The following is a 17,708-nucleotide window of genomic DNA, read 5'->3' as shown; positions in this document are numbered from 1 at the left end:
ACCATTCTCTGTAAACCCTAGAGAAGGTTGTGCGTGAAAATCCCAGTAGATCAGCAGTTTCTGAAATACTCAGACCAGCCCTTCTGGCACCAACAACCATGCCACATTCAAAGGCACTCAAATCACCTTTCTTCCCCATACTGATGCTCGGTTTGAACTGCAGGAGATTGTCTTGACCATGTCTACATGTCTAAATGCACTGAGTTGCCGCCATGTGATTGGCTGATTAGAAATTAAGTGTTAACAAGAAGTTGGACAGGTGTACCTAATAAAGTGGCCAGTGAGTGTATATATATTTATACAGTTGTGCTCAAAAGTTTACATATCCCAGCAGAATTTTTGCTTTCTTGGCCTTTGTTCAGAGAATATGAGTGATAACACCAAAACTTTTTCTCCACTCATGGTTAGTGGTTGGGTGAAGCCATTTATTGTCAAACTACCGTGTTTTCTCTTTTTAAATCATAATGACAACCCAAAACATCCAAATGACCCTGATCAAAAGTTCACATACCCTGGTGATTTTGGCCTGATAACATGCACAGAAGTTGACGCAAATGGGTTTGAATGGCTACTAAAGGTAACATCCTCACCAGTGACCTGTTTGCTTGTAATCAGTGTGTGTGCATAAAAGCTGAGTGAGTTTCTGGGATCCAGATAGACTCTTGCATCTTTCATCCAGCCACTGACATTTCTGGATTGTGAGTCATGGGGAAAGCAAAAGAATTGTCAACGGATCTATGGGAAAAGGTAGTTGAACTGTATAAAAGAGGAGAGGGATACAAAAAGATATCCAAGGAATTGATAATGTCAGTCAGCGCGTTCAAACTGTGATTAACAAATGGAAAATCAGGGGCTCTGTAAAAACAAAACCACGGTCAGATAGACCAACAAAAATGTCATCCATAACTGCCAGGAAAATTGTGCGGGATTCAAAGAAAACCCACAAATAACATCGGCTGAAATACAGGACTCTCTGAAAACTAGCGGTGTAGCTGTTTCAAGATGCACAATAAGGAGGCACTTGAAGAAAAATGGGCTGCATGGTCGAGTCACCAGAAGAAAGCCATTACTGTGCAAATGCCACAAAGTATCTCGCCTACAATACGCAAAACACCACAGAGACAAGCCTCAAAACTTCTGGAACAAGGTAATTTGGAGTGATCAGACCAAAATTGAACTTTTAGGCCACAACCATAAATGTTACATTTGGAGAGAGGTTGACAAGGCCTATGAAAGGAACACCATCCCTACTGTAAAGCAAGGTCGATCGCTAATGTTTTGGGGATGTGTGAGCTACAAAGGCACAGGAAACTTGGTCAAAGTTGAAGGAAAGATGAACGCAACACATTATCAGCAAATACTGGACGCAAGTTTGCACTCATCAGCCCAGAAACTGCGCTTGAGACGTACCTGGATGTTCCAACATGACAATGATCCAAAACACAAGGCCGAGTCGACCTGTCATTGGCTACAGCAGAACAAACTGAAGGTTCTGGAGTGGCCATTTCAGTCTCCTGACCTCAATATCATTGAGCCACTCTGGAGAGATCTCAAGCGCGCAGTCCATGCTAGACAGTCCAGGAATTTACAGGAACTAGAGGCTTTCTGCCAAAAAGTGTGGGCAGCTTTACCATCTGAGAGAATAAAGAACCTCATCCACAACTACCACAAAAGATTTCAAGCTGTCATTGATGTTAGAGGAGGCAGCAATGCTATCGACAATCCAAAATCCGACATGCCCTATCGACATCTTCCTCGGCAATCGGTCGGCTGGTACACCCACACATATTAGACCGTCAATGTAACACTCTGTCTTTACCGAATACAGATTTTACCCGTGAATTGAGGATTTTGAAAATGATCGATCAGTCCTGAAGATGCAGATTTCTCTGATAAGATGTATAATAAAGTTTCTTATTTTCATGTGTACTATTGGTTTGTGAAATAAAAATTACACTGTAGCGAGGGTATGGGACACTATACCATGAAATGCTGTCAATGATATCCTCTTTATTGAGCCTTGGTAGTTATAGATTTGTCTCGCGAGTCAAAAAGGAGAACAAACAATATGTAAATATCTTTATACACACACCTTTATAATTTTACATATATACATAGATTATTTTTTTCTAGCAATTCTGCTGTCGTCCCTTTTTTTTTATCAACTGACAAGCATTGTGTCCTACAAAAGGCGCGAGGTTACAACCTATTCTCCTGTTGTGTACTCTATGCCTTCAGAACACATTTTGTATATTGCTTTTTATTACATTTTATTTAATTAAATTTGATCCTCAAAACAGGCGACAAAACCAAGCACAGATCCATTCTGGTCCAAAGTGAATTTTTCGTGCGACCTGTAATGTCTCTTAAATATATGTAATGTACGGTAATATTAAGGACTATACATGAGTGAACGTGCTGGGATAAGGTGTTATCCGAGCATACTCGGTGTGCTTGAGAAACATGTTCGAGTCCCCGCGGCTGCATGTCTCGCATGCAGGGATTGGCTGTTCCATAATCCCTCCATGTGTTGGGGCTGTCGAACCGCCGGGATACATGCAGCCGCCGGGACTCCGACATATTTTTCGAGCACGCCGAAGACTTTTAATGAAAAGGATGAACACAGGGCTTATAACCTCAGCTCATGGAATGACGGCTTATACATCAGCTCGAGTTCAATCACATCATTCAATCAATACATAATATCATGAAGAGCCCTCTACCAATAAATCAAATTATCCTTTAATTCCTTAATGTGTTTTTTTTTTCTTAAGCTCAAACCATTTTTATACTGTATGTAATGTATGTAACGGGCAAGGAAAAAAACTGTAAAAATGATTATGTAATAATAAAACGTATAATATTATTAACAATAATACTTATTTCTCTCTTTCTTTACAGTGTCGCTTATTCTGTGAATGTCTCTGAGGATTACCCAGGTAAAGTCATTGTTTTGTATCCTAAATCCTACCTCCAGTAACGCCATTATGTTGTTTGTTTCCAGCACATCAGCGATGTCATAGATCCTGCGCCATATTTGCTCCATACGGAATACTGGAAATTAAATGCAGGAAGTCACGTAGGGGTTGGCAGAGGGCAAATTCTGACTTCTAGGCCACCGTAGTCAAGTTATATGACTCCTATTAAAAAGAAAATTGTATAATTTTTCATGCCTTAAAGGGAACCAATATTAAAATGCGGTCTGATCTTCATGTTATAAAGAAGACAAACATATTATTATAGAGTTCCAGTAAAATAAAATCAGTATAATAAGTCATTTATTTATGTGAACGGGGTTCTCCAGTTTCAAAACCCCCCCGTTTTTATAGGGAAAAAAAAAAACGAAAATCGTAGTCTCACCCTTCCCAGGTCCAGCATCAAGTCTCTGCAGCGGCTGCTATTGTCTGCAGTATTAATGTCACCGATGTTGCTGATGCCAATCACTGAGCGTCTGCTCGATGTCAGTTATTGGCTGCAGTGCGGTCAATGTGGAATCAACATTGCAGACAATAACTGACACCAGAATGAGCGGCGGAGACTCAGATCTGGACCTGGGGATGGTGAGTAAAGAAAAGATTGAGAAAGATTATTCTGAAATGGGAAAATCTCTTTAATCTCTGCCTGTGCTGGGTTTAGGGGTCCAGTGGGTGATGCTATTTAGTGATTGACCACGATCTTTGTATACAATGAATAATGTCAATCACTAAGAAGACTGCCCAGTGTACCGCAAGGCCAAGAATGCTGAGATTTACATCAAGTTATATATGATAATCTACTTACCGTAACTTCTCCTGCAAGACTGATCCTAGAGCCCCGGGGCTATAAGTTCCAGTAATTAGCTGTAATCTACATTGAAATCTAACAGTAAGGCTATGTGCGCATAAAATTTCTGCATCTCTTGGCAGGAAAAATGCAGCTGCAAAAACCCGCTTTTTGGGTGCGTTTTTGATTAATAATTTTCTGCTCCAAATCTGCAAGTCAAAAATAAGCAACATGTCCATGACATTTAAGGTTTCTCATTCACGTTGCTGGCATCGTCATTGCTTCAGTTTTTTTCTACAAAATCTGCAGCCAAAAACGCACCCAATCTGCAACATGTGCACAGGCCCTAAATGTTCCCTTTTTATTCCCTCTGCAGCGCCACCTAGGGGATATAAAGAATTATGCAGAATCCATTAATACCAGTTTCTGTCCATACAAGGCATAGACATGGAAGGTTCTCCGTAGAACAAGAGACACCGTAGGCAGCTGCCTTCTGTTCTGCCCGATTTATGGAGTGTGCCAGAAAACTGAGGTTATTGTAATAATTATATGAGAACCTAACTGTTACACAAGTAGATATTGTATTCTATTACTTTCCGGAAATACTGAAAAGTTAAACTGTATAAACCGCTTTTTTATTTTCTATATAAGTGCAGTAAAAGGTAATGTGCCAGGGGATTGCATGATCTGCAGCTTTCAGATGCCAAAAAGCTTCTGGGAATTCAGCGTCCCACAGGCTTATCAAGTTAGACGCCATTAGAGGAGAGTCTGTACACAGACACTGAAACACAGCTAACAGCAGGCCGCAGTTTGTTGGCGGGCTCCCCAGGGATTTTGATTTCTTTTCAGTGTGCAGCAAAATGTCATCCGCTAATGAAGCCACCCTAGAGCAATGGCCGCCCTCGCCTCCTGCCCATACCCTGCCTTATTTACTGCTGTGCCCACGTCATATCGCATATGTTCCCCTGGATCATTTCTGATCCTTTATTGACTTTTTGTGTTTGCCCAAAATATCACAATTGTAACATCATCCTATGGAACCAATAATAAAGGGACACGCCAGCATTTTTGTTATTGCCCCTTTCTTTACTCATCAGTAATGTGAGCCTTAAAATACAAAATACTTACCCATCACTATGTTCCACCGTTTCTAGCAATGCTCCGATCCTTCCCTTCTTCATGGAACCACGTTGTGACCAGCCAGCTCACACAACGTCTTCTGTAGATCAGAAGTCACTTTCTCAGTGAGACTATGCGACTCTGACCAAGGCTCTCGTAGACTTCCATTAGGAAAGCAACTAACCGCCTGCTGTGTGTGCTGGAAAGTCACACACTGTGCACACATTACTGATGGCAATAGCAAAAAATGCCAGCGTCAGCCTTTAAAGCCGGGGTGGGGAACCTCCAGCCTGCTAACTTTAACCCCCAAGGGCACAGCACTTGAATGATGACGTCATCTTGGGGGGCGAGGTTAGTGCTCAATTCGCTCCTGTCCTGGACGAGGAGCTGCTGTGCTGCCAGAGCGATCTCTGTGCAGGCTGCTCTGTGTCTTCCCAGGGATCTCTGTGCTGGCAGCTCTGTGCTGGTCTGCTGGTGATCTGTGCCCCCCGTGATCTTTGTTCCCCCCAGTTATGCGCCCCCATGTGATCTCTGTGCCCCCTATCCCCCTATGATCTCTGTCCCCTCCAGCTATGTGCCCCTCTGTGATCTCTGTGCCCCCAGCTATGCCCCCCCGTGATCTTTGTGCCACCCCCCTGTGATCTCTGTGCCTCCCCGGGATGAATGTCCCCCCCAGTGCTGTATATCGCCCCTCCCCCAGTGCTGTATACCCTCCCAGGGCTGTATGTGCCCCCAAGTGATGTGTATATTCCCCAGTGTTGCATTTAACCCAAAAGTATATCCCCTATATCTCCTGAGTACTGTATATCCTCCCAGTGCTGTATATCCCCCACCTGTGCTGTATATAGTCCCCAGTGCTGTATATAGCCCCCAGTGATGTATGTGACCCCACCGGTGATGTATATTCCCCCCAGGGACATATGTACCCCCAGTGCTGTCTGTGCTTCCTATTGATGTACAGTACAGACCAAAAGTTTGGACACACAATCTCATTTAAAGATTTTTCTGTATTTTCATGACTATGAAAATTGTACATTCACACTGAAGGCATCAAAACTATGAAATAACACATGTGGAATTATATACTTAACAAAAAAGTGTGAAACAACTGAAATTATGTCTTATATTCTAGGTTCTTCAAAGTAGCCACCTTTTGCTTTGATGACTGCTTTGCACACTCTTGGCATTCTCTTGATGAGCTTCAAGAGGTAGTCACCGGGAATGGTCTTCCAACTGGAGCGGCCCCCCAGACGCAGGGCAGCGGGGTACTCGGAACCGGGTCCCTCGGTCTCAGTTCTAGGGGTGTCACGGTGGCCCGACCCGGTCCGTGGCCCTGCTAAGGGGCGCCCAAATAAAGGTGTAGGTGAGAGTTTGTCAAGTGTTCGTGACGCCACCTGTGGTATTCGGTCAGGGTGACCGACGCTGCTAGGGGTCCGCTGGGGTGATGGAATGGCAGCTAGATGTTGTAACTTCCCACAGGTGAAGTATGTCCCCAGGGCTTCCCTTGATGAGTAGATGGTAATGGTGTAGGTCGCAGTAAATGACGAGGACACAGGGTTGCAGTCTCTTTACCTTTTTACTGAAGGCTTCGGCATCCACAATCCAGAGCACTGCTAACAGGGCTGGCTGAGACCGGCCGGTCCGAAGGCACATCCAGAGTTCCCTTTGCAGGTGGAAATCAGTAGCCTTCCTACTAGCGCCTGGGTGTTGTAGTACTTCCCTGCTGAGCACCACGGGATAGTCCTCACAACTGTCGTGTATGTTTCTGTTCTTTCTCTCCGTCCCCCAGATGGTTTGGATAGGACACACCCGTATGACGGGGTGGGCCTGGAGTTATTTTATAGGGACCCTAGAGACGCCCCTCTCCCACAATTGCCTCCGTTGTCTTCGTTAGGTGTAAAGGTGAGACAGCCAACCTAGAGTCAACTGCCCTGCCGTAGTTCAAAGTAATGCGTTGAGCCTATTACTTCCTCGGTGCTCCGGCCACCGGCTACGCGCCTCATAAAGATGTTACCGATCTTATGGCAGGACTCCTTCTGGTGTTGTCTCCTTTGTGCTGTGATCTCGTTTCTCACTTCTCCACAATATACTTCGCTTCGTGTCCTTTCTTAGGATGCCGCCGCAATGAGGTGCAGGGATGGCTCCATAACGATCTGTCTCGTGCTAGGCCACTGCCAGGATCCCACAACTGACAGGTCCTCCCTGGAACTCTCCCAGGCTGCTTTCTCTCTCACTAGATGTTACCTGGGCAAAACCCAGTCAGCTTCTCTCTAACTTCCTATCCGACTCCCAGTTTTACCAGAGTGTGAGGAGTGGCCTAATACATAGAACCTTTTGCTCCCCCTGGTGGCCGGAGTGTGAAGTGTAGTGTGTGACTGTGATACCTGGTCAGGTGAACTCCTTTAGTGCCATCAGACGTACCATCACTCCCCTTAGCGGCAGAGCGACGTTACTGCAACGACCAGGACTCTGGGGCGCTGCACAACAATCTTGAAGGAGTTCCCAGAGATGCTTAGCACTTGTTGACCCTTTTGCCTTCACTCTGCGGTCCAGCTCACCCCAAACCATCTCGATTTGGTTCAGGTCTGGTGACTGTGGAGGCCAGGTCATCTGGTGTAGCACCCCATCACTCTCCTTCTTGGTCAAGTAGCCCTTACAGGTGTGTTTGGGGTCACTGTCCTGTTGAAAAATAAATGATGGTCCAACTAAATGCAAACCGGATGGAATAGCATGCCGCTGCAAGATGCTGTGGTAGCCATGCTGGTTCAGTATGCCTTCAATTTTGAATAAATCCCCAACAGTGTCACCAGCAAAGCACCCCCACACCATCACACCTCCTCCTCCATGCTTCACGGTGGGAACCAGGCTTGTAGAGTCCATCCGTTCACCTTTTCTGCGTCACACAAAGACACGGTGGTTGGAACCAAAGATCTCAAATTTGGACTCATCAGACCAAAGCACAGATTTCCACTGGTCTAATGTCCATTCCTTGTGTTCTTTAGCCCAAACAAGTCTCTTCTGCTTGTTGCCTGTCCTTAGCTGTGGTTTCCTAGCAGCTATTTTGCCATGAAGGCCTGCTGCACAAAGTCTCATCTTAACAGTTGTTGTAGCGATGTGTCTGCTGCTAGAACTCTGTGTGGCATTGACCTGGTCTCTAATCTGAGCTGCTGTTAACCTGCGATTTCTGAGGCTGGTGACTTGGATAAACTTATCCTCAGAAGCAGAGGTGACTCTTGGTCTCCCTTTCTTGGGGCGGTCCTCATGTGAGCCAGTTTCTTTGTGCCACTGCACTTGGGGACACTTTCAAAGTTTTCCCAATTTTTTGGACTGACTGACCTTCATTTCTTAAAGTAATGATGGCCACTCGTTTTTCTTTACTTAGCTGCTTTTTTCTTGCCATAACACAAATTCTAACAGTCTATTCAGTAGGACTATCAGCTGTGTATCCACCAGACTTCTGCTCAACACAACTGATGGTCCCAAACCCATTTATAAGGCAAGAAATCCCACTTATTACACCTGACAGGGGCACACCTGTGAAGTGAAAAACATTCCCGGTGACTACCTCTTGAAGCTCATCAAGAGAATGCCAAGAGTGTGCAAAGCAGTCATCAAAGCAAAAGGTGGTTACTTCAAAGAACCTAGAATATAAGACATAATTTCAGTTGTTTCACACTTTTTTGTTAAGCATATAACTCCACATGTGTTAATTCATAGTTTTGATGCCTTCAGTGTGAATGTACAATTTTCATAGTCATGAAAATACAGAAAAATCTTTAAATGAGATGGTGTGTCCAAACTTTTGGTCTGTATTGTATATAGCCCCTTAGTGATGGCTATTCCCCCCAGTCTCCCTGGTGATGAATATGTCACAGCATCTCCTGTGATGTCTATGCCCCCCCAGCCCCTCCTGTAATTTATATGACCCCAGAGTCTCCTGTGATTCATATACAGCAGTCTCAATGTTTCTTATGTTATGTATGTACAGCAGTCCCAGTGTCTCTTATGTGATGTATATACAGCAGTCCTAGTGTCTCCTGTGTGATGTACATTATATCAGTCACTGTGACTCCTATGTGATGTATATACAGCAGTTTCAATGTTTCATATGTTATGTATGTACAGCAGTCTCAGCGTCTCATGTGATGTATATACAGCTGTCTCAGCATCCTCTTTGTGATATAGATACAGCATTCTCAGCTTCTCCTATGTGATGTATATACAGCAGTCCCAGTGTCTCCTATGATGTGTAGACCGCAGTCACAGTGTCTCCTATGTGGTGTATATACAGCTGTCTCAGCATCTCCTATGTGATGTACATACAGTAGTCCCAGCATCTCTTATGTGATGTATATGATTTACAAAACTTATTATGACAAAAAGTTGGCTACTCTCCTGGCTGACATAACCCTGGAAAAGCAGCTGTGAGAAGCAACATGATCAATATCATCTAACATCACAGCTGCACCAAAGAGACGCAGCTCCAGCTGTCACATTAAGGGTGAGTTACCGTAATTAATTGTTTGACTAAATATACCGGAGTACTTTTCAAGGTGATCATTTTTTTGTGGCCCCTGAATGATGGTAGAAATTTCCAAATTGCCCCAGGCCGGAAAAAGGTTCCCCACTCTTGCTTTAAAGGGATAAAGAGGTCCAGGGAACAGGGAAAGATATTAGCTGGATGGCTCCTTTCAAGTTCTCGACATACATCAACGCTTACCTATCTGCAAATAAAGGGAGTCCTGTCAAACATGAAGAAGCCTCCCATTGAATTCTTCCATTCTTAATAACATCTATGTTCATAAAATATCGATGTTTAGGTCCTAGTACTGCCAGGGTAATTGTTCAAAACCTGATTCATAATCGTCACTTTTATTTGTATTTCATAAATCAATGGTAGAGATGAAAGTAAGCAACCTTGTAGTACATCTTATCAGACAAATCTGTTTTTTTCTCCTCCTGGACTGATCTTTCCTTCTCAAAATTCTCATGTAACGGTGCCCAAGGCGGTAGCTGTATTCGAGTGTTGTGTCCGACACCTCGGCACGTTACAGACAATTGTGGCTGGTCCTGGCTGGGTGTTAGTATTGTGAGGGCCTTGTGCCGATGGCTGGGCAGGACCATGAGTTCCACAGATTAATAAATGAGACTTCCGTTCAAACATGGGGACTGTACTGAACTTGATAAGGGTTATGTACAAGGCATAGCGAGTAAACAGTCTTAAGCACTTTTCATTCACAGCAAGAAGCCTTTTCACAGACATTGTTTCCTTCCACTGTAGTCTACTCCAGGGTCGGTATAGCACACTGTTTTGCCCTACTTTGTCTCCTAGAAGTTTGCTCCAGCACATTAAGTGCAAAGAGGGGTTAATTGGCCATGTTAAGGGCTAGGCTTTTTAGTGAACAGCTGAAGAGTCGGTGGGAGGCTGTTCACCATATCTCCTCCGCAAGGTGGTGTTTAGAAGTTAAATAGACAGCCTTCTAAGTCATTTGGGGTGGCTGGAGCCAGCAGCTCCAGAAAAGTGTTTGTGTTAAACCGTACTGAACCTGGTTGTTATATGCTGAACGGACGGATTCCTGCAACGGCAGAAACTGTACACCTTTTTGCTCTGCTCTCCTGGTTTGCCCAGAGGGCTTTGTTTATTTCTCACTTTGCTCTAGTTTATGCCACATGTATACAATAAACCAGTAGAAGATTTAAAGAGACAGTGTACCTGTGTCTACCTCTGTGTGCAGCAGAGTGAGCCGATCTACCACAATTAGAATCATATAAAAAACAGCTACAACCTCCTATGTAAATGGAAGGAGGAGGAGGAGGGAGAAGTTTTGTCTCTGGCTCCTCCCTACCCCTCTCTTTTACTATAGAATCTTGTCTGTAGCAGCCGCCATCTCCTATCTCAGTAATGGGAAAGTCTGTCTTCACTGAATTCAGATTTTACCAGGGAATTGAGAATTTTGAGAAGGAAAGATCAGTCCTGAAAGAGAAAGAAGCAGATTTGTCTGATAAGATCTATTACAAAGTTGCTTATAGGCTTTTGAACAGTATTAACAATGATAATAATAACCTACAAAGTTGGAATGAATATATTTATAAATATTTCAATCATGGTGCAGAAGGATAAGCAGTTTTCTGTAGAATCCAAATATATATTTCATAACCACAGATGGAAAATTAATTGTAAAAAATTGGCAAGTCCTTGCTAGACTGCACCCTGCTGTTTGAACTGAGCCTCCAAAACTTTTCAGAGCTCACTTTTCGCCATTGTATCTGTACAGTTCCTTGTCAAATCTTGGCTAATGGATATGGTTCCCAGAAATGCCAAACAATAAAATCTTGGTCCGAGAAGGGCCAGAGCTTTAATGAAATGAGTAATGACCCCTTCCATAAAGGCTGAGAAGAATTAAAGGGAAGAAGCATTTCTGTTGTCACATCTTCTGATTGGCACTGGGCCCCGAATCAGCTTGTTTAGATGATTTGTTGGTACCATCTAGGTTACTTGTGTAAATGAAATGTTGACAGGCTGCCTTTAAAAGATACTTCAGTGTCTGCAAAAAAATTTGTCAAAATAATCCTTTAATAATATGTGAGCCACAGATACACCGTAATAATGTGCCAGCATATGTATCCACATAATAATGTGCCAGCATATGTATCCACATAATAATGTGCCAGCATATACAGCCACATAATAATGTGCCAGCATATACACCCATATAATAATGTGCCAGCATATATGTAGGATGTTAGAAGGTGCGTATGATGCAGTGACACACAGAAGGCAGAGCAAGGGTTAACCGGTTCTTTATATATAAAACAGTGATGGTACAAGCAGGGGGGTAAAGGATATGAACTTGAGGATGGGGGAAGTCAAATGCAGAAGAAAATAACAGGTTAGCTTATCAGTCTCTGTGCACTGAAGGAAGGTTGCTGGAAGATCCTTCCGCAGGGTTGGAGCATATTCCGCTGAAGAGTTTGAGTGGGGGCATCTTCCATTCCTTCAGGCTGGACTTCATAGACAGGTCCATCTGGACTTACTCTTCTCTTCACCCAATACGGGTCTTTCTCCCAATGATTTTCCAGCTTGTCTCGAGGGCGCTTCTCCCGCACTAAGACACGGTCTCCAACTCGAAACTCTGTTGCTCCGGATGGGGTCTTCTCTGCATGTACTAGCTCCTGTAATCTGGTGTGGACCAACCGTTGTAAGGTCTGTAGGCGGTATCGATGTTCCCAAACCCAGGAGGACACCCCTGTCCGTGGGTAGTCCTCTTCTGGGTCCAATGCAAACTTGGTGATTCCTTTTCCTTCTGGGCCGAACAGAAGAGAGTAAGGTGTGTATCCCGTGATTCGATGTACTTGATTATTACATACCAACACCAGTTCAGAAACATACTCTGGCCACCGGGCCTTCTGATAGTCCTCTAGAGTTCTTAACATCTGAATCAGTGTACGGTTAAATCATTCACAGGCACCATTACCTTGAGGATGGTACGGTGTGGTGCGGGACTTGTTAATCCAGTACAGGCGGTGCAATTAATCCATTACTCTTCTCAAGAAACAAGCTCCCTGATCGGAGTGAATTCTCTTCGGACACCCATAGGGTTGGATGAAGTTCTTACATATTGCGTACGCAACGGACTCTGCAGTCTGATCCCGGGTCGGAGTCACCAAGGCAAATTTTGTAAAGTGATTCACCATTACCAGGCAATGTTTATAGCCCTGATGGGCTGGGCTGATGGTTAGATAGTCTATTGTCAAGAGTTCCAGAGGAGCGGAGGTTACAATGGACTGAATGGGAGCTTTCTGCTCTGGCGGCTTAGCCAGTTCACATGTCCGGCACTTCCTACAGGCCTCGTTCACTTTCGTCTTCAACTGGGGGTGGAAGATGAATCGTTGTAGCCATTGGAAGGTTTTTTCTGAACCAAAGTGGGCTCCTTGCTCGTTTGCAGCGACAGCAATTTCAGACAATGACGTTGTTGGAACGAGGACTTGCCAGGTCACATTCGGCTCAGTCCGCAGTTGTGTTTTCCGATATAGTAAGCTGTTCTTCATCCGTAGTTGTTCCACTGTCGTAGGATCCACAACACCTCCGGGGACAAAGTACCTCTTTCTGTCGAGCTGGGAAGTCTCTGAGAAGCCACACATCGTAATAAAGCCAGTTAGCCATCTTCCTGCTGAAGCTGAACCCACTCATCTCGAGTTCGTCCCAGTATGCCGTCTTGGACTGAGGAATGTATCTGTCCCTGCGTTGCCACCACCATCCTGTTGGACCTGCGGAAACTAGGGACCTCGTCATCTTCTAGCTCTTCGTCTCTGTCCCGCTCAGGTCTGGTACTCTTCCTCCTGGACAGCGCATCGGCGTGGGTATTTTCTGCCCCCCTATTGTAGGCAATCTTATAGCGGAATTTCACTATTCTGGCTACCCATTGCTGTTCCAGGGCTTCCAGTCTCGCATTCTCCAGGTGCGCAAGTGTGTTGTTATCAGTACGCACCAACACTTCGGAGCCAGACAAATATTCCACGAATCTCTACGTCATAGCCCACACCAACGCCAGCAGCTCCAACTTGAAAGAACTATAATTGTCCAGATTGCGTTCGGAATTATGAAGGGACCGACTTGCATAAGCGATCACCCTCTCTCTTCCGTCCTGTATCTGTGACAACACAGCCCCAAGTCCCAGCAGACTCCCGTCGGTTTGGAGACTGAACAGTTGCGAAAAATCCACGTAAGCCAGGATAGGAGCTTCAGTGAGAGCCTTTTTGAGATCTTGAAAGGCCCCTTCTTGGGACTCCTTCCAGCAGATCTTCCAGTTCTTGGCACCCCGGGTTACCTTTTTCAACAGCTCCTGTAAGGGCTTTGCCCGTCGAGCGAAGTTCTTCACAAACCACCTTTAATAACCGGTCAGCCCCAGGAATGCCCGCACATCCTTCACAGTCTCTGGAGTGGGCCAGTCTTGAATCACGGCAACCTTCTCTCTGGAGGGCTCTACCCCTTTGGCAGAATCAACATGGCCCAAGTATTCAATTTGCTTGCGGAACAAATGACACTTCTGGGGCTTTACTTTTAGTCCGTGTCTCTGAAGGCGGGCCAGCACTTGTTCTAGGTGTTGCAGATGGTCCTCGAATGAAGCCGCAAAGACTATAATGTCATCCAGGTAGATGAGCGTCGAATCAAAGTTCAAGTCCCCTAGGCACCTCTCCATGAGACGTTGAAAATTTCTGGGAGCATTGGCTAAGCCAAACGGCATACGATTGAACTCGTACAGACCCATGGGAAGAATGAAGGCAGTCGTTGCTCTATCTTGTTCAGACATGGGGACTTGCCAGTAGCCGCTGGCATGGTCCAGTGTAGAGAAGAACTTAGCTTTCCCTAGAGCAGACAGGGACTCCTCAATCCAGGGTAACGGATATGAGTCCCTCACAGTACAGGCGTTGAGTTTTCGTAAATCCACACAAAAATGCAAGGTGCTGTCTTTCTTGCATACTAACACAATTGGGGCAGCTCACGGACTCTAGCTCTTCCACGCTGGCCTGCAACATCTGATTCAGCATGCTCTTCTTTTCTTGGTATAATTGTGGGAGAATTTGCCGGTAACACTCTCTTATAGACGCGGAGCTCCCAGTTGGTATTTCGTGTGTAATGGCCGTGGTGCAGCCAAAATCATCCTCGTGGAGGGCGAAAACTTATTTATACCTTCCCAACAGAGCCTCTACCTCTTGTACCTGGGTGTATGTGAGTTCGGCCAGCTCGGCCCATATTCGTTCAAGTATGGGTTGGCCCTCCTTGATGTATTGATGTTCTGGCACGGAGATGGAGTTTCCTGGCACAGTCCAGAGGTCTCCAGGTTGTACCTCTGTACCTCCAGTTGTACTGTTTGGGGGGGCATTATTTACTCAGGTTGGTTCATTATTTGGGCCACTACACTTCTAGGAACAACAGTAATGTCCTGATCTCCTAAGTTAATGTACCACATCGGAACAGTCCCTTCCCGTACAATGGCTAATGTATGCGCCACTAGGAACCTCATGGGTAATTGTTCAGAAGGGTTCGATTTGGACCTCAACCACCTCCAAGGGGGACACAAGCACGAACAGGCAGAGAGACTACTGTTTGTCCTGGTGGAAGAAAAATTTTGGGGGAGGCCAGGACAATTACTTTTCCTAACACTCCTCCCTCACAGTTAGACTCCTGTACTTGTGCCACTCTTGCTAGTTGTTGAAAAATTCTTCTCTGTGGTGTATGTGGGCCCCACTGTTTTAGAGTCTCATTAGATGGGTCTCTGAGGAGAAGGCTTCCAAACTCCTTCAGCACATTCATTCCCAAGGTGACAGCGGGTCCATAATTCACTTCTCCCTGTGTCAGCACCATGCCTTTCCATCCCAGGTCTTTCCCACAGACACTTGCATCCATACCACCCCTGCAACTGGGATGGGTAGCTGGTTGGCCACCATAAACTTTATCTCAGACCCCCATTTGGGCCGGTTGCCAGTAGTAGGCCTCTGGCATCGTTGTCACCTGGAAGCCCGTGTCCACCAGGCATCGCACTGACCGTCCGTCCATTTTTGCCCATATCAGGGGGCATGTTGACACTAAACTTGCGGGACTTCCACTACTCTTCCTCACCTGTTCTGGCTCTCGGCGGCGCCCCCACCGGCTCAGAGCCCTCTAATGGGCGGCGAGACGTCACTCTTCCTCGGTGAGTGCACTACGGAGCAATGTGTCCACTCTCTCTGCAGTTGTAACAAGTGATGAGCCTCGGATGGTGAAACATTCTGGAGTAATGGCGGGGCTTCGGGCCTTCCCTGCTCTCTGGGAAATTACTGGTAGCCTCAATTTTCCTCTTTATGTCAGCCAGTTCTACTTTTACACTCAGTTCTCTCCTCAGTTCTTCCACCCATTGGGGTTCAGCAATGGCATTTACAGACACCCCCACGCTCTGGACCTTCCCCACCATGACTGTTACCCCCCTGCTCCTGTTCATGCATGCATGCCTCACTCCCTACTTCAGGGAAAGTCATCTGGTGGTTCAACTGTACACATTCTCGCTGGGCTTGTTTTGTCTGTACGTCTCTCAAACCAGTCACTAGGAGGTCTCATAACATTATGTCTGTGGGTCCTACGCCCCTGCCATCTTTTCTAGTAATCGCAGTGCGTAATTCTTGCAATGCATTCATATATAGGGTTACGGTCTCCCCCTCCCTCTGCATTCTACTAAAAAGACGTGTTCTCAGTTCACCTACGTCTGTGGGGTCTCTGTGAGTCTCCAGCAAGATCTGCAACACCTTATTAATGGTATCCCGGTCCTGGGGCTCCATAACATTACTGAATCCCTGGCCTCTCCGTCCAGTGCCATAATGGCCACCTCAGCCTCCAGCGCAGGGGTCATGGGGTGCATCCTCATCATGCCTCTAAGGCATTCAGTCCAGCTCCACAACATAGTGTTGCTCCCCATGAATTTGGGCAAATTGCTCAGCATGGCCCCCAGGGAAAGGCTAGTCCTGGGGCCACCCCCAACTGCTTGGTCTGCCACCTGCATGCTATTGGACTGCATCCTGCCGACTACGCCAAGTGTAGAATGTTAGCAGGTGCGTAGGATGCATTGACACACAGGAGGCAGAGCAAGGGTTAACAGGTTTTTTATATATAAAACATATAAAACAGTGATGGTACAAGCAGGGGGGTAAAGGATGTGAACTTGAAGATGGGGGAAAGTCAAATGCAGAAGAAAATAACAGGTTAACTTATCAGTCTCTGTGCGCTGGAGGAAGGTGGCTGGAAGATCCCTTGGCGGCGCCGCAGGCGGCGCGGGATGTCTCCGACCCGTTCCCGCAGAAGGGAGATGCACTGTCTCCTTGCAAATCCTCAGGCACGTGATCTCCTGGTCTGGGCACACGGTGGGGTAGAGATGAAGGTAGGCGGCACAGTAGAAGAAGCAGAAAGTTCAGTAGACAAGGTCGCAGTAGAAGCACACAGTCCAGCGGACACAGCCACAGCCACGGGCCGGTTCTTAGCAGGCACCGCAAGGATGGGACTAAGTGGTGCCTCCGCGGTGGCGAGCGGAGCCAAGGTATGCACTCTATCCTGGTCACTACCTGGTGCAGATGTCTCTCTGGGCAGAGGGTAGAATGTGTCAGCAGTCTTGCTAGCCAGGAATACAGGCGCAACTAATTCGTTGAGAGGGAATCAACCGTTTCACTGCTCACACGCTGGTTCCCCGCCAAGTGTCCTGTCTTCCCGCTCAGACAGCTATTTATGTCGGACCCGCCTCCATCAGTCAGGTGTCCTGAACTGCTCTGGTCAGAAGTCTCTTTCCCCTGAAGCAATGGTGACATCCCCAACAGTTCCAGCCCAGACACGCAAGAGAGACCGTTAGCTTGGCTCTCCTCCCTACATATACACCCACATAATAATGTGCCAGCATATACACCCACATAATAATGTGCCCACACATATCCCCTCAGCTGGGTATTAAAAGTAAGGGGGACCTCACAAATTATTTTTCTTTTATTAGCTAAATACATGTACAATAAAATACACATGCACTGCACTAATTATATATCACATAATAGATATATTCACATAATAGATGTAAGACTTAAAACATTATTTTTTTTTTAGGCATGGCCATGTTAGATACTACTGCCCCCATGGGCTTGCTATCTTTGAGCTTACTTAAATCTTGTTATAGATCTGCTTAGATGTTCATATCTTGCACATTACAGTATTGATTGCAAAACAATGAATTACTTTTGTAGTAAAGTAAGGTGAATAAATTATAAAATGCGGCTTCTGTATGGAGTGCCAATAAACGGGAGCAGCTCAATCAATA

At 45.7% G+C, this 17,708-nt stretch overlaps 1 protein-coding gene across 1 annotated transcript in view; it reads left to right on the top strand.

The window, feature by feature from the left end:
• PARP8 (poly(ADP-ribose) polymerase family member 8) overlaps window positions 1-17,708 on the top strand; it is a 377,448-nt gene that overhangs the window by 186,120 nt on the left and 173,620 nt on the right. Inside the window, exon 3 of the mRNA XM_077285314.1 lies at window positions 2,902-2,939. Coding sequence (XP_077141429.1) covers window positions 2,902-2,939 — 38 coding nt within the window. The remainder of the gene's footprint in view (window positions 1-2,901; window positions 2,940-17,708) is intronic.

This window comes from Ranitomeya variabilis, chromosome 1, assembly GCF_051348905.1.
Source record: "Ranitomeya variabilis isolate aRanVar5 chromosome 1, aRanVar5.hap1, whole genome shotgun sequence".
In the NCBI taxonomy this organism is placed as follows: domain Eukaryota; kingdom Metazoa; phylum Chordata; class Amphibia; order Anura; family Dendrobatidae; genus Ranitomeya; species Ranitomeya variabilis.
Note: the sequence above shows the minus strand (reverse complement) of the source record. Positions and strands in the feature narration are given on the sequence as shown.